A 22,665-nucleotide genomic window follows, 5' to 3' on the forward strand; every position below is an offset into this window, starting at 1 on the left:
ATTCTTGCAGTGCACCCAAACTTTTGGCAGTTGAAGATGTGAACAAATATTTCAATCCTGCGCAATTCTCTACCCTCAGTACCCTGAGATAGAGGAAAGACACGACAGATGAAGCTGCCAAGTTTGTCAACAAGTTGCATTCCGAAACCTTCAAGGTTTCTAGACTTTCAAGAAGAGGGGCCATCCAGGGGTGCTCAAACCCCATGGAATTGAGCTTGTGTAGATTGGTAATATTCAAATAATTGAGCTGCGAGAGCATTTTGGAATAATCCATGTCAGGCCTCTTTGGGCGGAAGATATCTTTAAAGGCGCAATCTAGCAGCTGAAACTCCTTTAATTTCGGTAGTGACATCTTGGAGAGGAAAACATCTGGAAATTCATCTGTCTCATCATCATTGAAGTTATTCAGTCCCAAGTAATTCAAGTTTTGGAGGTCCACGTGAAGTAGTCCTTTCTCAATCATTGTAACATCTTCCTTACTCAGCTCTAGTTCCTCAAAATTGGAGGTAGTAACCTAGGATGTGAAATCAATAACAAATTAAATAAAAATAACGTAGCTGGGAATCTTTCTTTCTTAAATATAAAACAAGAAGATTTTTTTGGTGAAGAGTAGAATTCCATGAAGAGTGAAGATTTTTATTAAATTTAGACAAAATTAAACCAATTTAAGAACTTTTTGAAATTGTGGTACATTATAAGTGAGAAATGGATGGAGGAAGTTATATATCTATTTTATATTAACGAAATGAATTTAAACTTTTTTTTTAAGATGTCTTTTATTTTATGGATCCAATAACTCATCTATCTGTTAGTAATATATTAAAAGTTAAAACAGAATTAAAGATAGTCTCTATATTTATTGTTAGTTATCATCATGCTAATAAAAATAGGGGAAAATTCTGCGTAGAAGCGATTAGGGCTTGTAAGTATTATAAGCCAATTAAACTCTAATCCCCAAAATTCGCTGCAAGTGTTACGTTCCTTACACGCGCTACATCCCTTCTTCTTCTCCTTCTTTTTCGATCGTTCTTTTCTTCTCCTTTCTCACTGGTTTGTCCTTCGTCGTTGACGTTAGTTCCTCCACATACTGTTACGGCACGTTTTCATTGCACCTTATTCTTCTTCTTGCTGCACGTTCTTCTTCCTCTTCCTCTTCCTCTTCTTTTCTTTTGTTTCTTGCCTTCTCTTTCTCCTTCTTCATTTACGTGCTTTTCTCTCTGTTTTCTTTTTTCGTTATTCTCGATTTCTATTGTTTTTTGACATCAAGCTCTGAAATCGTTTTTGAAGAAGAAGAAGTAGCAGAAGATGAGGAGGAGAAAGAGAAAGAGTTCTGAATTATGTATGATTTTGGGTGTATTTCTTAAATCCTTTGAGTGTATTTTCTGTAATCTTTTGGGTGTATTTCTATAATCGTTTGGGTGAATTCCTGTAACCGTTTGGGTGTATTTCTGTAATCTCTTGGGTGTATTTTATGTAATCGTTGGGTGTATTTCTTTAATCTCTTGGGTGTATTTTATGTAATCGTTTGGGTGTATTTCTGTAATGCTTGCCATTTTTTCTGAAATGAAAAATACACCACACCCAAAGGATTACAGAAAATACACCCAAACGATTACAAGAATTCACCCAAACGATTATAGAATACACCCAAAGGGTTACAGAAAATACACCCAAAGGATTTAAGAAAATACACCCAAAATTCGTTAAAGTACATCTTATGCATAATTCAGAACTCTTTCTCTTTCTCCTCCTCATCTTCTGCTGCTTCTTCTTCTTCAAAAACGATTTACCATGAAAAATCGAAAAAAAAAGAGAAAACAGAGAGAAAAGACGTAAATGAAGAAGAAGAAGAAGAGGAAAACGAGGAAGAAGAACGTGCAGAAACGAAAGAAAAGGAGAAGAAGAAGAGTAAGAGGAAGAAGAACGTGCAGCAAGAAGAAGAAGAAGAATTTCAGAAACCATGAAAATCGAAAAAAAAAAACGAAGAAGAAGAAGAGGAAGAGGAAGAGGAAGAGGAAGAGGAAGAGGAAGAGGAAGAGGAAAGGAAGAGGAAGAGGAAGAGGAAGAGGAAGAGGAAGAGGAAGAGGAAGAGGAACCGTTTGAGTGGGGCGCGTGTAGTTACGCTCCATTCAAAATGAGTTAATGCGCGTGTTAATGAAGTTTGGGCTGATAACTTGTAAAACTTGTACGACCTTTTTACTTGTATGTGTAGCAGGCCCCATAAAAATAAGCTAATTCACATAGCTTAAGTATAATCTTTTATCTTTGCATTATGTCATAAGATTTTTGTTGGATTCGCGATATATTTTTATCTTTTAGAATAATCTATCTTTATATAATGTTATAAAATTCTTTTTTAACCTTAACTTTTCATATTTTCTTACCTTTTGTTTTTTATTTAGGTTACACTATTATTTTTAATGTTAATGTTAATTTTTTAATAGGTATAATTATTTTCATTATTTATTATTTTTAAAGACTTGTCCTACTAGGTTGGATCGACTACATGAATCAAACGACGCCATTGAGCTTTGTCATATATCATGTCTACAGAGAGACTGTTTACATGTAGATCTCGTTTGACCACCTCATGAATGGTCTTCTTAGGTCTTCCTCTGCTTTTCACCCCTTGTCTATCTTTCATCTCATCCACCCTTTTGACTGGGTGTTCTGTCGGTCGTCTTCTCACATGTCCAAACCACCTGAGACGCGATTCTACCATCTTTTTCACAATGAGTGCTACTCCAACTCTCTCCCTTATATCTTCGTTCCTTATTTTATCCAATCGCATATGACCACTCATCCATCTCAACATCTTCATCTCTCCCATACTTAGCTTATGTTCGTGCTCCCCTTTAACCGCCCAACACTCCGTACCATAAAACATAGCCGGTCTTATAGCCGTGTGATATAATTTTACCTTTAAGTTTTAAAGGCATTTTTTTGTCGCATATAAAACCAGATGCACTCCGCCATTTTGACCAACCTGCTTGGATCCTATGATTTACATCATGTTCAATGTCTCCATTATCCTGTATGATGCACCCAAGATACTTAAAATTTTTATCTTTTCGTAGGATGTTTTCTCCAATCTTCACCTCTATATTAGGGGTTTTTCCTTCTCAAACCGAACTTACATTCCATATATTCCGTTTTGCTACAGCTTATGCGCAGACCATACACTTCTAGAACTTTTCTCCATAAGTCTAACTTCTTATTTAGGTCTTTCCTTGACTCTTCCATAAGGACGATATCATCGACAAAAAGCATGCACTATGGCACAGGCTCTTGGATGTGCCCTGTGAGTATTTCCAAGACTAATGTGAAAATGTATGGACTTAAGGATGATCCCTTGTGTAATTAATCCTATACCAATAGGAAATTCCTCTGTCACACCACCTTGAGTCTTCACACTAGTTGTGGCCCCATCATACATGTCTTTAATTGCACGAATATATGCAATCCTTACTCTTCTCTTTGCTAAAACCTCCCATAAGACCTCTCTTGGCACCCTATCGTACGCTTTTTCCAAATCAATAAACACCATATGTAGATCCCTTTTATTACTATGATACCTCTCCATCATCCTTCTTAACAGGTATATCGCTTCGGTGGTAGATCTGCCTGATATAAATCCAAATTGGTTCTGTGTTACTTGTGTCTCTTTTCTCAACCTCCGTTCTATCACCCTTTCCTATAAGTTCATGGTATAGTTCATGAGCTTGATCCCTCTATAGTTTTCGCAACTTTGTATATCCGCTTTATTCTTGTAGATAGGTTCCAAGGTACTCTTTCTCCACTCATCAAGCATCTTCTTTGATCTTAAAATCTCATTAAAAATCTTGGTTAATCAATTAATACTTTTTCCTCCAAGGACCTTCCAAACATCAATTGGGATATTATCATGTCCTACTGCCCTACCATTTTTCATCTGCTTTAGAGCCTCTTTTACCTCAAAATCTCAAATCCTTTGATAGTAGTCAAAACTTTGATCTTCTTCCCTTGTGCATAACTGACCAAGGCTCGGAAGAGTCTTATGTCCTTCATTAAATAACTCGTAGAAGTAGCTGTTCCAAATCTCCCGTTCTTCTTTCATGGCTCTTTGCGATTATATATATATATATATATACCTTTTTCTCCTTCTTTCGTACCCAAAGACGAGTAGAGATCCTCATATGCTCTTGTTCTTGCTTGACTTACAGTCACTTTTGTCTCTTTCTTAGCTGCCTTATAATTTTGCCAATCATTTGCATTGCGGCATAAAGACCACTTTTTAAAGCACTCCCTTTTTATCTTTTCCTACCCGTCTTAGGAAGCTTATTTGCTCCTCACCTTTCATCGCCACCACCTCATCCTTGGGTTCTTCGTATGATTTCTTTTCCTCAACTTTTGCTCAACGCGAAAATCCATGACGAGCGTCCTATGTTGTGTTATTAAACTCTCTCCTGAGATAATTTTACAATTAATGCAAAATTTTCGGTCGACTCTCTTCAACAAGAAGAAGTCGATTTGAGAGCTTGTCATGCGACTCTTATAAGTTATAAGATGTTCGTCTCTCTTTTTAAAACATGTATTTGCGATGAGAATGTCAAAGGTTGAGAAAAAGTCCAAAATAATTTTACCCTCGGCATTGATCACCACGAAACCATGGCCTCCGTGAATACTTCCATACTCAGTCACTTCTCTTCCAACATGTCCATTTAAATCTCCTCCTAAGAAAATCTTATTATCTCCCAAAAGTATGTCTTGGACCAAACTCTCTAGATCATTCCAAAATCTTATCTTGTATTATTCGTCCGAAACCACTTGCGGTGCATAGGCGCTAATCACATGAAAGACACCTCCCTCCACCACAAGTTTGATAGAGATGATTCGATCTCCCATCCTCTTGAAATCTACTACGTCCTTTTTCCACTACTTATCCACCTTTCATATATACCAAAGTTTGAATACGGAATCCCTAGCCTTTGCACTAACTATTTTGTTTCTTGTAGGCACATAACATTAATCTTTCTCCTTGTCATGGTGTCCACCACCACCTCCATAGATTTTCTTGTTAGAGTGCCTATGTTTCATGTCCCAAATCTCAACTTTCTGTCACTCTGACCTTTACCTTTTATTTTGTGAACTAGTTTATTCACCCTCGTCCGTTCACGAAAACGCGGGAATCCTTGCTCATTTAACACTACATCCAGGCACCGATGCAGCGGCCTTTACTCATTTGACACCGTACTTGAGCCATACAACACATTGCTTCCGAGCAACGACCTAACTTTAACGCAATAACATCTTTGATTCATGTAATGAGAATTCGACTATGTTTTTATGTTGGTTGCCGAAAACCTAACACAACCCTCCTCCTTTATCCGGGTTTGGGAATCTAATTAAAATCTAATTCCTTCTCTTCTCCTTTCATACTCATCACTCATTCTTTTTTTTTTATCAAAGATAAGAGACTCGAACCCACAACCTCTTAATTGAGTATGGAGAGACTATGCCATTTGAGCTATTACTCATTGGCACTCATCACTCATTCTTATATTTAGTATATAAATCAATATTCACTTCACACATTTTCTTTATCTCTTTTTATATAATCTCATATCTCTTTCTATTTCTCCTTCTCCTTCTCGCTCTTCATTTTTACTAATTTTTTGCAAATTGAAATTTGGTTGGGTTTATGACCATAATTTTTATTTTTATTTTTTTAATTTGATAAATTTATACATTAGATGATCGTATGATTGTATTCATTAATTTATCTATTTTTTTGTGTAAATATATTCATAATTATATAGTGTTATTGTTACCTATATATCACTTTTTTTCTTTCAATAATTTATATTTTTTAATATCATTTAGTTATAATATTGTTTAAAATAAATGTTGTCACGATTCATAAAAAAAATAAAATTAGAAAATTGAATGTTATTTATCTTTAAAAATATTAATAATATTTATACTTGTATTTTATCTATTAGTTTTATGATTGTATCATTGTATTTAAATAGAACCTAAAACAAAATAGAAAAAAACAAAAGTAACTCTTTCAAAATTTTAAAAAATAAGTATATAAAATCAGATGAATAAACTTTAATCGAATATTTTTATTACTTATAGTGTAATTTATGTATAATTTTTTTATAATTATTAAATTTTGAATTAATTTTTATTTTAAATTGTTATTTATCATCAACCATTATGAAATTTAATTAATTTTGATATGCTGGTTAATGCTACTGAAAAAAAAAATTAAATTTCTTAATTTATTAAATTTAATTCATATTATTATTCAATTGAATTATAAAATAATAGTTAAACACAATTATTATCTAAATTAAAACGGTATATGTTTTTGTATTTTTTATTGAATAATAATATTATTAAATCATATATAAATTGTCAAATTAAATAAATATATTGTATAATATTTTTTACAAATTAATTTTTAAATTTTAAAGTTATCCCTAACGTTTCAATCGTCCTATTTAAGTCCCTAACGTTTCAAAATTGACTCAATGTTGTCATGCCGTTAGGGATCTGTTAACAGAATTGACGACGGGACAAAATTGAGACAATTTTGAAACGTTAGGGACTTAAATAGGACGAAAACGTTAGGGACAAAAATGATACATAAAAATAAATTTTAATTTAATTTTATCTTTCAATAATATTAATTTTTTACTATACACAGTATTCAATTATTTTTTAATTACATCTAAATAAATTACACTTAATCACATTATTTTTGTTTTAAATAAATTTATTTTTTTATAATTTTAAAGAATTTTGATACATTAGAGACAAAAGATATAATTTATATTTTATTATATATATATTATTTTTTTCTTTTCTGCAAGTTTATATAGTAGTCATTCTACAAACATTTCATGATAACTAAAAATCTTTAAGAGTAAAATTTATTTCTATGTATCATTTTTGTCCCCAATGTTTTCATTCTATTTAAATCCCTAACGTTTCAAAATCGTCTCAATTTTGTCCCGCCGTCAATTATGTTAATGGATCCCTAACGGCAGGACAACATTGAGTCAATTTTAAAATGTTAGGGACTTAAATAGGAAATGTTAGAAACAATTTTAAAACTTACCCCAAACGTTAGAGACAAAAACGATATTTTACTCTATAATTAATTTAGCTCTTCGCGCTGTCTTAATCTAGTTACTTTTTAATTAAAGAATAACAATGATGCTCTATGTATAAGCATTTTTACTTTTTAGTAATAAAGGCTAACTAAATTAGCATAAGCCGACAAAGAAAAAATACGTGCGTCTATCGTCTAGTTTTTTGTCTCCGTATTTTTTCAGTATAAAAAATTTTGCACATAGCATATAAATCTATGGATATAATACAAAATTTATTACACATAACCTAAAAATTTATTGATATAATATAGAATTTTTTTATATTGTGCACTAATTTTTTTATGTTATATACCAAAATTTATATGTTAGGTATCAAAATTTTTTCGCTAAACATATACATGTACGTACTTTTAAAGAAGAAGCATGTTTGGTTAAAGACTTAAATTCAGTTTGGGTAAATAATTTAATTAAACTCTTTTTGAAAAATAGGTTAAACAATAAATAGTTATATTAAAAGTAGCTTATAAATAAGTTATTTTGTATTTAAATTTTTAATTCTAAAAGTATTTATTTTATAAAAATGTGATAAAAAATAATAGTATTATGAAAGAAATTATTTTTTTAACTTCTTTATAAAATCGTAAATAACTTTTTGAAAAATTACAATTTAATTTTAAAAATTATACCAAACATTAGTACTATTATTTTTTATAAATCAAATACTCAAAAAAACTACCTTTAAAACTTCCCAGACCCTCGATTAAAAACAAAGCTTGGACGCCTAGCATTAGTAAAAGCATAATGATAGGGCCAGCATTTTTAGCGTAAAAAGGAGAGAATTGGGTAGTAGTGGTTAAAAATAAGACAAAATTAAGAAAAAAAAAGTGTTCGTCACCTGGAATTTTTCTTAATTAAAATTAGGGCTGACAATTCATATTTTATTGGTGGGTATCTAATTCGATCCAATCCGTTTAGATAGGGTAGACTATTTGATCCGCTGCGGATAAGATAGGGTACAGTCCAGGTATACCTGCGGGTAGGATAGAGTACGGGTTTAAGGTGTACCTTACCCTACCCTACTCGCACCTTATATATAACACATATTTTATTAAAAATTAAGTATATGGTGAAGAAAGTGAGAATTAAACCTACAACTTCTCTTATGTAATAACTTACAATAAATGAACAATTACTAAACTAGTTAGTTAATTTAGTAATTTAAAGCATTAATTTTTTAATTTTTTATGTTATTAATATATATAAAATTTAAAATGATTGAATTTTATATTTACTATGAAAAAATTTGATATTTTTGCAGATAGGGTAGAATAGGGTTTAGAACTTTAGGGTGCGGATAGGGTTAGGGACGAGAGATTTTCAACCCACGGGTAGGGTTAGGATAGAGTCTAAACCCTATCCTACTCTACCCATTGCCAGCCCTAATTAAAATGTAAAATACTGACAATTTTCACTAAATTCATACCTTTTGTGCAGAAGAAAAAGGGTGGTGTTTGTCATCATCAGTTGCAAAACCATCTTCAACCCCTGGATTTGAATTCTGAATATCTTGTGCAAAAACTTTGAGCATTGGACAACGAGAAACGTATAATCTTGTTAAGACAGCAGACCAGTCTAATAAACTTTGCATTCCAGAACAAGTGCGCCTTAGCTTTGGCAAATCCCGTAGCACCAGCCAGGTCAATTTGGGGAACAGAATAATAACCTCTTGGGGAAATGCTTCATCTTTTGCAACAATCTCCTCTAACTCCCCACAGTTTCTCACATCTAAATGCTCTAGGTTGTCTCTGGGAACTGATGCTGGAAATAAACTTTTTATGCTTTTACATTCCTCAACAAAGACTTTCTCCAGAGATGGAAAGCTGAGACTTGGTTTGGGATCATCGTTCCAAACATGAGTCAGAGTTGGAAGCTCCTCCAAAATGATCTTCTTCACCGGAATCTTAACAATCTTGTTTGGATCATCGTGTTCTGGTGGTGTGTCTTTCACATCAAATATTGCCGCAACAAATTTACATTTCTTTACTGTCAGATTTTCCAAATTTCTTAGAAGGGGAAGCAAATGAGATGGGAGCACTGCATTTGTCAAAAAGTCACAACCTTCCACCTCCAAATATTTTAAATAGTTAAAAGACCACTCAACTGGGATTCCTGATGAGCCAACCCATTTTCCTTGCATTTCAGGATAATCATTCAGAAATAAAAATGTCTGAAATAATGGAAGAAAATTATTAATATTATTGTCAGCTGATCGATAGAAAAGTATAATTGATCAACTATGACTTAGGTATTGTACAGTCAAAGTAAATGGAAAGTGGAAACTGAAATAATGTTAGAATTTAAACTTAATTTATTCACCAAAAGGAAAATTTTATATGATTTCTAAAAATATAAATCTTTAAATTATATGTAACAAATAATTATAAATTATGAAATCGGATCCCTTTTGTTGGTGCATAAATCAAGTCCTTTTGATCAATTTGCACTATAATACAACTAAGCACGTTATATATTATCTTTTTATTCACAATATTTATCACGTGAATATATTCAGAATTTTAATTACTATTTTAGCATCTTAAAAAAGTTGAAACATTTATACTAATTTAATCTTCAAAAGAAAAATTATTTCATTTGACAAATTATCCTAAATGAAACATGTTAAGCATGCACCGAGATATAATATTTGGCAAAAAATTAGTAAACAATAATGTACATCTTTGAAGTAAGGTAAATAATTATCCACGTCTCAGTTATTCCATGATTAAATTAGTGCCACACCTGATTTAAGAACTGGGCTCCTACTGCAAGGTTGAGTTGATGATAATGAGTTAGTTGGACCTCCGATTTGTCAGCTCCGCTGTGGAAAGAAACGCTGACTTTTTCTGAAGGATCTTCTTGTCTCAATTGTTGAGAGAAAATGATCATCTTGGGGCACTTCCATATCTTCGCCTGAGCCAGAGAGGGTAACTTTAAGGCAGCATTGCCTTGATAAAAGCATTCCAGGCATTCCAAATATTGAAGACTTATGCTTTTTAGCTGCTGAAAAATGATCTCTTCTGTGGCTGTTTCATCACCTTGCTCTTTTCGCACTATGTCTTTCAATGATTTACAATCATAAACGTACAACTCCTTAAGGTGCTTTAAGCTTTTAGCTGCTGAGGATGTGAATAAACACTGTAATCCATGACATCCTGCCACATTCAATTTTTTCAAACTGGGGGGATATTGTTCTATTGTCCTCAAAAGTGGACATTGAAAAACACCGAATTTCTGGAGCTTTGACAAGTACTCTAACCCGCCAATGGAGCTTAGCTCAAGTAGGCTTTCTAGGCCCATGTAATCTAAGTGTTCAAGGAACTTGTGATTTTGAGAGGGGAACAATATCTTCCTGAGGCTTGTGGAATTCATAATGCCCATTCTCTCTAACTTGGGTGTCCGCCTCCCAAGTATTTCACACTGCAAAGTAGAGTACTCATTATTCACATCATCATCAAAGGTTAACATTAGTCCCCTTAAATATTTAAGTTCAAGATCCTCGGACTGCTGTAACCATGACTTTAGCACCGAAGTGTCCTTCGATTTCATGCTCAAAGTTTTCACCTTGGAAATGCCCTGTTAAAGGCAAAAAAAAGAAGAAAAATAAAGGACATGCTTATTACTTGCCTCAGTTTGTGTTTAATTTGGATTTTAATAGATAGGAAATTAAGAGAATAATCACCTTTATATCTGAGAAAAGGGCTGGTCTAGTAATTGAAGGGCTATTTTCTTGTGGTGTCTGAAATAGTTCAAATTTGTTGCAGTTGAACGGATACAAAATCTTTAACTCTGGACACTCCAAAGTGAACATTCCATCATAAAAGTGAGTGAGTCGCGGCAAGTTAAACAATCCCAACCATGTTAGATAAAGAAACACAAATTTTTTTGTTTCACCACCTCCACCACTACCTTTCTCAACAATTTCTAGCAACTCATCACAAAAATGTACTTCAAGTTGCTCAAGCATCTTAAGATTTGTAGCTATGGCTACAGGAAACAAGGCTTTCAGTTTTCTACAAGACTTGACAAACACCTGCTGCAGATTTCGAAAGCGGCTGTCATTTTGTTTATCCTGTTGGGGCCACACGTGAGTCACATTTGGTAGCTCTTCCAAAGTGAGCTTCTCCAACTGGAATGTTCCCTTGATGTCATTCATTTCAAATATGCATGTGATGTTTTTACAATTTCGCACTTCCAATTCTTTTAGGCTCTTCAAACATCGAAGAACAAACGATGGAATTGCAAATGATTCAAATTTACACCTTTCCAACGTCAAAGTCTTCAAACTGTAAAACCAACCTTTGTCAAGAGCTTTTTCAGTCTTCCAGCCTTCTTCAAGTACCGAATGCTCGGAAACACTTATTTTGTCCATACCTTCATAATATTTCTGCCAACATATTGCAAATAAAGTTATGATTCAAGCACATACCAAAATACAATCAACTTTCTATAATATATGATGTAAACAACTCTTAAATCGAGTGCAATAATCGAAAATGAAGTGTGATGAAAGTAACTTGATTTTACCTTATTCAAGCAAAAAAGAAAAAAGAAGCTGAATGAAACACAATTTACCTTCTTGTTGTATATATGTTCTATTGTGGCTCGTAAATCACCATTCCAGCACAATCTCTTCTCTTCATCACGTACAATGTACACTTTTTGCATAATTGTTGGCGTAGTTTCGATTTCTTTTTCAGAGAACTTTTTCATTTTGGGGCAAGCACTCACCACGAATTTCTCCAATAATGGGAACTCAAGAGAACAAATCTTGGAACTGCAGAAACTTTTAAGATTCTTCAAAGATACAAGTTCAAGAGCTTTCATTTGTTTAAAAACTATCTTATTATTATTCCTTCTCTGTTCATTGACTTCTTTATCTACTATTTGATGATCTGATTCAATAATTTCCTCCAGAGATTCACAATTGGTTACCTTCATTGTGACGAGTTGACCCAAGCTTTTAGCTGTTGAAAGTGGCATTACATATTTTATGCATTTACAATATACCACTTCCAAATTGGTCAAGAAATTGAAACGTATTCTCTCCTTTGAAGGCACTATAGTATCCAATTTAGGACAATTCTCTAAAAGCAATGACTCTATTCTTTGAAGAATTGCGTCATGTTCAAAGCCAATCTCCTTAAGACAAGACAAGTTGGTTAACCTCAAGGTTTTTAGCTTTGGAACAACTCCTATGTTTTCATTTCCATCAGACTTTGGCTCCACCAACCTGGGAAAGCGACAGTTGTCCAGCCATAGGCTCTTCAAATAAGGATTGCTGTGAAGGAAACGGCTAACCGGGACAAGCGAAGAACTTCTAACTTGTCTCGTCGATAGCGAGTTGACGAACTTGTATGCTGTAACTCAATATGCATCGACCTCAACTTATTCATTACCTATATAGAAAATAAATATATAATTTTGATGGTTTTCCTTTACTATAAATTTGTTCTGATTTCAAATGTTTGGCAAGTAGTTAAACATGAATAATGTGGTGAGGTATATTAACATAAACGAGTCATAATTTCTTTTATAAGGTTTGGATCAACACATGACATCTAACATACAAGTTAATATAATTTCTTACTCATAAATGCTATGGGCACATAAAAAATCAATCACTAAATCAGTCACCATATATTTGAATATATAATTTAACTCATTTTCAATGTATTTTGTATTTCAACTGGCATTATATAGGAGTAGCTGATTTGGTGACGGAAATTTTTTGTAGTTATTTCTTATTGACCGAGATATTTACGTAAATTCAAATAAATTTTTTGAAAGGCTGCTTGATATTACCTTTTCATGAAAGAGTGGCTTTCTTTGAGCAGATGTTGCGGCTTGAGAGGACGGAAATGTTTCATGCAAGAGTTGGCTTTCTCTAAATAGTTCGAGCTTGTCACAAAGTTCAATAGACACCTCATCTAATTTTTCACACTTCAATTCACAATGTCCTCCACAGAAATTCTCGAACTCTGGTAGCTTAGAAAATTTAATGGAGGTTAGCTCAGGAAACACCAAGGGAACAGGATTGCTTGTGCCGCTGCTGCTGCTGTTGTCGCTGGTAACATTTTGCACTGCTACAATTTCCTTTAATGTGGAGCATTCCGATACAACTAAACATTGCAGATTTTCAAGCTGGTGTTTAGCAATGGTAAATGGAAATATATTTTTCAAGTTGCCACAACCATGAACTGTTATGTTCTGCAGAGATTTCAGTTGAAGTGTCCCTTCTTGGTCTTGCTTGCATCTCAATATACTTTCCAGTTTTCGTAATGATTCCAAATGAACATCCCGCAATAAAGTTTGGTAGGGACGAGCATACCAGTTCTGATCGGCGGTTAGGTCAAATATAGTTTCCAGTGACTTGCAATCAGTAACTGTCAAGCTGCTTAGTCCTTGAAATATTCCCTCCATGTCATGACTGAAAACACTCACCAATTGATTGCACTTTTCAATGACCAGTGTGTCCAGTTTCTCAACCGGGACATTAAGATTCCATATCTTTCTCAAACTGCTCATCCTGCTCAGCTTTATATTCTTCAAATTTGGAAAAGTAGCATCCTGCATAGATTTACAGTAACAAGATAATAATCAAATTAACAGAAGAACACTGCTAGATTGCACGAACTATAAACAAGCAAATCCACTGCGAAAAGAAGGTAACTTGATTAATTATTATAAAAAGGAGGTATGTTGATTTTGGTCACTCAAACTTGAAAACTTCTCAGAATGAGCTTTTTACTTTAGAAATGTAACTTCCGTTAACTTCCGCAAGGCTTTCGTCTCGCAACTATTAGTCCTGCACTCCTACCAATGAATGTAGTGCTGATGTGAATGTCACTTTATGTTGTATTAGCCTATTAGGATTCGAAGTAAGTCAAAGCTAAGTCGAGTCAGGTCAAGGTCAAATACTCCTAAAAACTAAGCTCCATTCGTTAACAATCAAGGCCATTTTTAAAAAATTAAGCTCAGCTTCTACCAAGAGCTCACGGCTCAAATATAATGAATATAATTCATAATTCTATATAAATAAATTATAATTAGATATAAAAAATATCAATTATATATGTTTAATCGATCTATATATTCTATAGCATTCACCTAATTTATATCATCTATCATAATTGTATATAAACATTATACGTATATGTAAAATTGGAGTCAAATACTATTTTGGTGTTTAGAATTTGGAATAAAAATAAAAATCGTCCCTAATTTTTTTTGTCCCTATCAAAATCGTATCTAAGGTTGGATTCTGGTTTAAAATCATCCTTTTGTTGCCAATTTTTTTGCGGACAAAATTACCCCTTATTTTTTTTTTGTGGAGATTGGTACACCTTATTACTCGGCATCCTCCGAGGAGTCCGTTGCCATCGGTGGCGCGAGTCCAGATACTCCGCTTCCGTTCACCGTTCGACCGACGTCCTTCTCGTCATCGTCTTCCGTCTCCTCCGTCATGCTGGATGCTGATGCCGTGGAGTGTTTTGTGGGGTTGTGGAGGGAGAACGAGCTGGACTCGGAGTCAACTCGTGAACTGAGAAGGTGAGGGAGAAGGCCAAAAGGATGGGGATGATGATGATGGTTCGGAGCATGATCGGGTTTGGAAACCGGCGGGTTGGCTCGGATGAGGTAGCGAGTTGGCGACAGTGGTGGCAGGAACAATGGCAACACCATTACGTTCTAGATTAATAGAGTTGACTCGTTTGATCTGTCGATTGCTTATTGTGGATTAATGAAAAGTACTACTACTGTGAATCGGTGAATCCATGCAAGAGATGAATGAGATTAGAGGAGTCACATGATGCTCATGCCGTGGAGAGAAGATTGTGTGTATGGCTGTATGCGTTGGAGTTCAAGGGCAATTTTGTCCGAAAATTAAGAAAGGATGATTTTGGAAAAATAATATCTTAATCGATCTTGACAATTATCTCAAAAGATAATCAGACTCTGAAAATAAAAGTTCTTAATTTTTATTTTTCTGAGATTGATTAATCTTCTATCAATTTTTTTTGTATTAATAGAATAGACTTAGGTAACATGTTAAACTATTTATTTATTCTTTTTTTTAAAAGAAGTTTAAGTATAATCTTAAACGGAACATTCTCTCTATTTAAACCGTTTCTTTAGTCACAAAAAAAAAGTTTCTTTATTTTTTGTTTAACTTATTTAAATCACCAAAAAATTATTTATTTATCCATTAAATACCAACTAAAATTGATAGATTATTTTTATTGAAAGTCATATTATATTTCGAATAATTGTTAGGATAGTTTAGTTTATTTTTAATATTTTTTATTTTTTTAATTTATTAACTAAATTTATTGTGTAAAATTATAAAATATTAGTGACATCACATAAATATAGTCATCAAAAAAATATCACATAAATATATTCTAAAGAGATCATTAAGATAAAGACTAATTAGTTCACAATGTTAAAGAGTAAAGGTCGAAATAGATATTTTTTGTTAGAGACTTTATAATCCTTCAAAAAAAATTTTAGGATCACCATAGATATTTCAATGATGATTTTAAACCAAAATACAATTTTAAAGATGATCTTAAAAGTAAAAAATAATAAATATTAAATAAGACAACTTTTAACTTTTAACTGTTTCTTTTATAGCATTATTGAATTTATAAACTAATGTGAATATATTTTAATATTTTTAACCTTTAATCAATATTTATCTAAAGTTAATTTATATGACTTAATTAATATATACTCATTTTGATTTAATTTTTTAATAGAAAATGGAAACCCACAAATTTTAATTACATACCTTAGCAACTTTTACAGGTCCATCAGGAAAGATGTTCTCCATCTGGTAGCATTCACTAACATAAAGGCTTTGAAGCTTCTTGAGATTCTTTGCCAATGAGAATGGCAACAAATATTTCAAACTGTGACAACCACTCACATCCAAATGGATCAAATTTCCAAAATTAGAACTTTGGTCATTCCATATTTGATCTATTTGGATCGACCTCAACTCCAGTCTCTCTAATACTGAAACTTCAACCTGCCAAGTTTAATAAAACAAAAATTTTATCAAATTAATTTTCTCAGCTCCCAACCGTGTGATATTTCATCGTATTATTTTATTTTTTGCAAATACAAATATCAAGTATTGGATTACATATTTATTAATCTTCAAACTTTCCAAAATTTGACATGCTCCCTTGGTGTAAAATTTAAACCCACAATCATTAATTATAGAAGCAAAACTCTTATTATCTTTTTTATATTTAGTTGGTCGATATTGCAATATTTATTATTTAAATTAGAACATAAATTTGAAAAAATGGATTATAGACACTTCAATAGTGTGTAAAAAGAGGATTGAGATAAACTAATCTCTTTGTATCTCAAGTTATCCAGACTAATTTCATTTGTTACTATTCACATATTAACAATAATATAAGTAAAATAAAAAATATTATGTGTACATAAAAAAATCAGTTATCATAAAACAAAATTATGAATAAAATCAATTTTTTTTTTCTCAACAAAAATGTGTGTTATAATCAATATCTGCATGAAGGTGTACTTTAAAATGTTAAAAAGAAATAAATAAAGAGGAGTGCTAGGGACAATAAATTTGTAATTTATAGTCATTAACTAGCTATTATTTGTATTTTTAATGGTGTGGAATTTTATCAAAATTATATGGAATTACTCAATTTTTTTTGCTAATTAAATACCGACAAAATTTTAATAAAAGTACTGCCCCTAGACTTTCTCATAAATAAAAGTATGCAAGATAGCTTAGAATTGAGAAATGCTATTTGTACACCAAAATTAGCCACTAAAATTAGCCACTAATGTATTTGTGTATAAATACATATGTGGTTTAATTTATTTTCAATGTGTATTTGTATTCCAACATATATTTTATACTAGTAGCTGATTTTAGTGGCTGATTTTGGTGTACACTTAGCATAACCCAATAGAATTAGATCATACCTTTTCATGAAATAGGAATTTGGTGCTTTCTGTTGTTGATATGGGATAGAATCCAATGAAGTCTTTTAAAGATTGTAGTGTCAGAGTGTGTAATTTAGGAAGCTTAAGCATCTCACTTTCATCAGGCCTCTCTACAGGAACAATCTCCTTTAAAGAGTCACAATCAAAAATTTGTATTGTCTCAAGAGCAGTTAGATGCTTAAGCAAAGAAGGCAAGAAGAGATACTTTAATTTTTCACAGAAATTGATTGTGATGGCTTTCAAGTTTACAAAAGAGGACTCAGAAAGAAGACATGAAGAGAAGCATAGTCCCTCGATTTGCGTCACTTTATGGAGTTCAAGAGTCTCTAGTTTCTCAAAAGCCTTCTCATGATGCTCCTCCCTGTCCTTTGGATGAATAAGAAATTGGATATCATGATTATTCTGAATGGCCAGATATTTGAGATGGGGAAAACCTTTCAAATTCAACTCATAAAACAGATCTTGAACACCATTGAGTTTTCCCAGCAAAAGATACTCAACTCTTTCGAACAGCATTTTGATTCCCTTGCGAGAATGAATGTGAATGCCACCTTTTTGATGTATTGCCAAAAATCTCGACAATTCATGCTTTTCTGGCATTTTGAAATCTCTCTTCATATATCTATTCGAAGAGCCAATGACAATTTTGTAACTAGATAACTTGTCAAAGAACAAGTTCTCTGGCAAATGGTCCACACTTTGTATTTGTATGTCAAGATTTGTCAATTGATTCAATTCCCCCAATTCTAATAGGCTAGCATTTTTCCTCTCATCATTTTCGTCTCCATTAATAACCTTTGGCCATTGAATTTGAGTCTTTCTCATGTACAACTCCTCCAAAGAAGTAAGACGTGAGATTACATCGGGTGGAATGATTTTAAGTTTAGGGCAATTACTTATGTCTAGGGTTTGCAACTTAGACAAATCCCCTAATTCAACAGGCAAGCAATCAATATTAGACCCTGAAAAGCTAAGAATTCTCAGATTCTCCAGGTTTTTTATGATGCTTAATTCCTCACTCAAACTTAATTCTTCTTTGGATGAACTTAGCGTGCAATGCTCTAAACAGAGCATTCTGAGTTTGGTTAAACAACCAACAGATGAATCGGACGGTGACAGATTAATGCCAGTTAAGATCAACACTTTGAGCTCTTTCATTTGTTCGAAGAACTTCTTCGGAAGTTTCAATTGTGGATCATTATTGATAACTTCCAAGATTTTAAGTCTATCACATGTCATTGTCTTAGTAATGGCATCAATGATATCACAATGCCGCAAGGAAATAGCAGCATACCTTCTAAGCTCATCATCATCTGGCCATTCATCTACTCTTACTTTGTTCAACATGAGCATGTGCCTCTCCTCGAATGCTATCGACAAAGCCGCATTGCGAACAAGATTTTGCATCGTGTAACGGTCACTCGAATAGCTGTCGGACAACAACCCTGACTCTCTAAGCTTCATAAGCATCACTTGCACTCTGCTTCTGGTGTCCTTTACTGTGTAGATCCCACGAAGAAAACCCAATCCAATGCATGCTCTCACCAGATCTGAAACTAATGCATCGTTATCCATACAAGCACAAAGCAAGAAGGTTATCCTGAGCTCCTCGTTTTCTAATAGATCGTAAATCACCCGTGTAGAATGCTCAGGTGTTCCTGTCATTGTCTGCGTTTCAAACTTCTGATAAGTATCCTGCCAAACCAACCGACTTCGGCCTTTCAACGCCTTTGCAGTTGTAACTAACGACATCGGTAATCCATCACATTTTTCGACAATCTGAGCTGGCAATTCTCCAAATTCAGTGCTCTTGTCACATATTCCTGCTATTTTATTGAACAATGTCCTTGCGTCCTTCTCGTTCAAGAGTTCCAGAGGGACAACTAGTTTTGGCCTTACATCCATTTGGTTTAGCACTTGCCTCACCTCTGAGATAAGCAAAACCTTGCACCCTTTATAGCGCTCTTCTGTTGTCAACGCTATTACCGAATTTGAAGCTGAAGAAGAAGAAGAGGAAGCATCAGAGGCCTTCTGGGAATTCATCATCACACCACCATCTGCTAGGCCTTGTTGCTTTGTCTCCTCATTGGGAGTGCTTGAGCCAAGGGACTTCTTTCTTTTTGGATTCTTCTGATTTCCATCACCACTCTGCCATGGAATCCCCAATATATTCAAATCAACTTTACCGTAAAGATCATCGAGGATTATAAGAGTACTCTCCTTCTCTTTCTTCAATCTCTCTCTTATTCGACTTGCTCTTCCTTCTTCACTTTCCTCGTCAAGTTTCATCCACAGCATGTCAGCAATCTGCCCTTGAATCTTTCGGATGTTTGGACTTTTTGTCACATTCGCCATGATCACCACATCGAAGAGCTTCGGCTTTTCTTGATCGTTTTGAACTCTGTTAACCGCTTCCATGACTAGAGTGGTCTTTCCCACACCAGATGGCCCGTGAACACCGATCATTCTAGCACTCGAGTCTTTCAATGCATTCGTGATGTCTTTCATGGCCGTAACTCTCGAAGGAAGGCTTTGATAATCAACATTTGATAAAACAAGACTCACTGAAGGTGGCCCTCGACTACGTGATATGATATCAAACTTTGCCTTCTGTAACTGACTCTCAGCTTTTCCTTTAATTTCTATTGATTTTTTGCTAAGAAAATATCTTGCTGGCAAATTAGGAGGAAAGCCAGCTAAACATTTCGTATGGGCTTCTTCTTCTTTTTCGAACTTTTCATAGGCATCAATGATTGTATCAGCCCCGTCCAGCCATTTTGACACGTCATCATATATTTCTCTCCCATGGCGGTCTTCATCCTCTGCAACCCTATCACCCAACTTCTGTCGCTCTAGCTTGAGCTTGTTAACTTGATTTTCTAGATCTTTAATGTTTTTTCCATAGTACAGGAGGTAGTTCAGCTCTTGCTTTAAGATCTTTGTTGCCCATTGGACAAGCCAATCTGGTAAAGGAGGTGTAGGAAGAGCCATGCTTCATTCTTGATCTTGTGCAGTTGTGCAACCCATCTTCTTTCTTCTGCATGTATGCACATGAAATTGCAAATTCAATCATTAAAATAGTTCATTTAATTAGAATATTTAAATCAACCATGATAGTGCATACCAAAATTATCTACTAATATAAAATATCGATAATGTTAAGAAAATAAAATAAATATTGTTTTTGACTAATTTTTTTTTTGTTATTAAACATTTCTGATAAAATATATATTAAAATATAAAATACGTATTAAAAATAAATTAAATAACATATACATTTATGTATAAATATATAATTACTAATTTTAGTCTATAAGTAATATTTTTATATTTAAATTGATGTTTAATTAAAAGCCTGACGTTTGTGCATTATTATAAACGACTATATTATGTATACACTAAAATCAGTCACTAATATAAAATATATGTTGAAATATAAAATATACATTAAAAATAAACTACATAACATATACATTTATACATAAATATATAATGGCTAATTTTAATATACAAATAGTATTTTTGATACATTTATACAAATAGTATTTTAGTATACAAATAGTATACACTAAGGCTTTGTTTGGATATAAGAAAGAAAATGAAAGGAAAGAAAATAGAAGGAAAAGTAAAATTATTTATATGTTGTTTGGATGAAAAGAAAATGGATGAAAAAAAATAGAGAGAATTTTTTTTTTTTTGATGGAAAGAAAAGTGAAAAGAAAGAAAATTATAATAGTATAAAATTACATTAATACCACTATCTATAAATCATAATAGTATAAAATTACATTAATACCCTTATCTATATTAGATGTAAATTATAATTTATTAATGATAAAGAATAAGTGTGTAATTTTATTTATGTTTGCCACCTTTTTCTTCATTTTCATCTCATCTTTAGAGTGAAAATATTTTAGTGGGTCTCACACTATTTTTTTTTCTTTCCATCCTATTTTCTCTTCTCATCCAAACAACAAAAAACTAACTTTTCTATCTATTTTCTCTCCTCCCATTTTCTTTCCCTTCAAATTTTCTCCAAAATATTTTTATTTTTATGTGGCAAAAAATTTAGATGATGATTTCTCACATGAAAATATCTTTATATAAAGATATAAAAATGTTAATTGCATACTAAAATTAGTTACTAAAATTAACTATCATATATTTATATATAAATATATGTATAATTTAATTTATTTTTATCATCTTCGTATTAAAATATTTTTATGTAACTAATTATTAATTTTAATATTTCTATATTTTTATGATCAACAAATAATTTGTCTGAGCTGTTTTTCCTAACAAAAGTATATTCATTTTCTATAAGACGATATATTTTGTTATTATTTTTTTGATAAGTGCTCTTAAAAACACTATTTGTTATATGAAGCACTTTTTTTTTAATTTATATTTTTTTTTTCACACTAAATAACAAAATTCTTATATATATATAAAATTTCATCAGGATAAAGAAAACATTACCTTCTTGTGAACAACTTATCTTGAAGAAAAGAGTGGACACAATAAACAGCCTAAAAAACAAACGAAAATGGAAAAAACTTAGAAAATAAATAAATTAAAAAGACTTCAGAATCATCACTACTTTCGGGTTAACAAAAGTTATCAAGACATTACCCAAAAAAAAAAATCTATCTAGGACAGATTCAAGCTATTAAAAAAGTTTATATTCTTTAAAAAATTAGATAGTTTGTTGGAGTCAAAATGTTTTTAAAAAAAATTGAACTTGAATCTTCTATCATATTAAAATATCTTTATTCATTAAACTATTTGTCTCTTTAATTATATATATAGTTTATTTTTATTTTGTATCAATATTGTCTATAAATTTATTATTTTATATTTTATAATTTTAAAAATTAAATTATATCTTAAATTTAATTATTATTAGAAAAAGACAGACTTATTGACAAATTTTAGGTTAGGTCAAATTTAACAATAGATCAGACTCAGTATTCATTAAAAAGTCTATACCAAATTATATATCAGATTTAGGCCAATGTACTCTATTACAAATTTAACCCATTAAAAATAAAACCTGATTTGAGCTGACTTATTTTCACTCCTTAAGCACTCATATTTAGATGCTATGCGTTGCAATACATATACGCTCACTGACTCACATACAGTCATACGTAGTTATGTACTCTAGCGAATTAACTTACCTTTGAGTTTATTAGAAAGAGAAAAAGAAAAAAAAAAAGTGGGCTCCAATTTGTGGGGAAGTAGCTTCAAGTCATTAGGTGGCCAAAGGTACAAAATATAAAGTCGTCTGCCATTATTGAAACAAAGAAATGAATTTGTGGGTGACAAAGGTTTGAACGTGGGTTCCATGTTATCTTTTGACTATTCATTATTAGTAAACATTTGAGAAATAATTTTAGTTAATTACAAAAAAAAAATGTAAAATTTTAATATTTAAATTAAGTCTTATTTTTATTTTAATATTTAAAATATTTTATTTTTACCTCAAAAATTTTATTTCTTTTTA

The 22,665-nt window shown here is 32.3% G+C and overlaps 1 protein-coding gene across 5 annotated transcripts in view; it reads right to left on the bottom strand.

The window, feature by feature from the left end:
* Nucleotides 1–22,665, bottom strand: part of LOC107473318 (uncharacterized) — a 74,130-nt gene that overhangs the window by 49,780 nt on the left and 1,685 nt on the right. For 3 of the 5 annotated variants that reach the window (XM_052257264.1, XM_052257262.1, XM_052257266.1), the window contains 5 exons: nt 21,639–21,688; nt 17,136–20,193; nt 15,952–16,191; nt 12,966–13,730; nt 12,455–12,559 (listed from right to left, as the gene is read on the bottom strand). In XM_052257264.1, coding sequence (XP_052113224.1) covers nt 12,455–12,559; nt 12,966–13,730; nt 15,952–16,191; nt 17,136–20,147 — 4,122 coding nt within the window. In that variant the 5' untranslated portion in view covers nt 20,148–20,193; nt 21,639–21,688. The remainder of the gene's footprint in view (nt 1–12,454; nt 12,560–12,965; nt 13,731–15,951; nt 16,192–17,135; nt 20,194–21,638; nt 21,689–22,665) is intronic. The other 2 variants (XM_052257265.1, XM_052257263.1) reach the window with 2 other exon arrangements.

Source organism: Arachis duranensis, chromosome 2, assembly GCF_000817695.3.
Source record: "Arachis duranensis cultivar V14167 chromosome 2, aradu.V14167.gnm2.J7QH, whole genome shotgun sequence".
NCBI lineage: Eukaryota > Viridiplantae > Streptophyta > Magnoliopsida > Fabales > Fabaceae > Arachis > Arachis duranensis.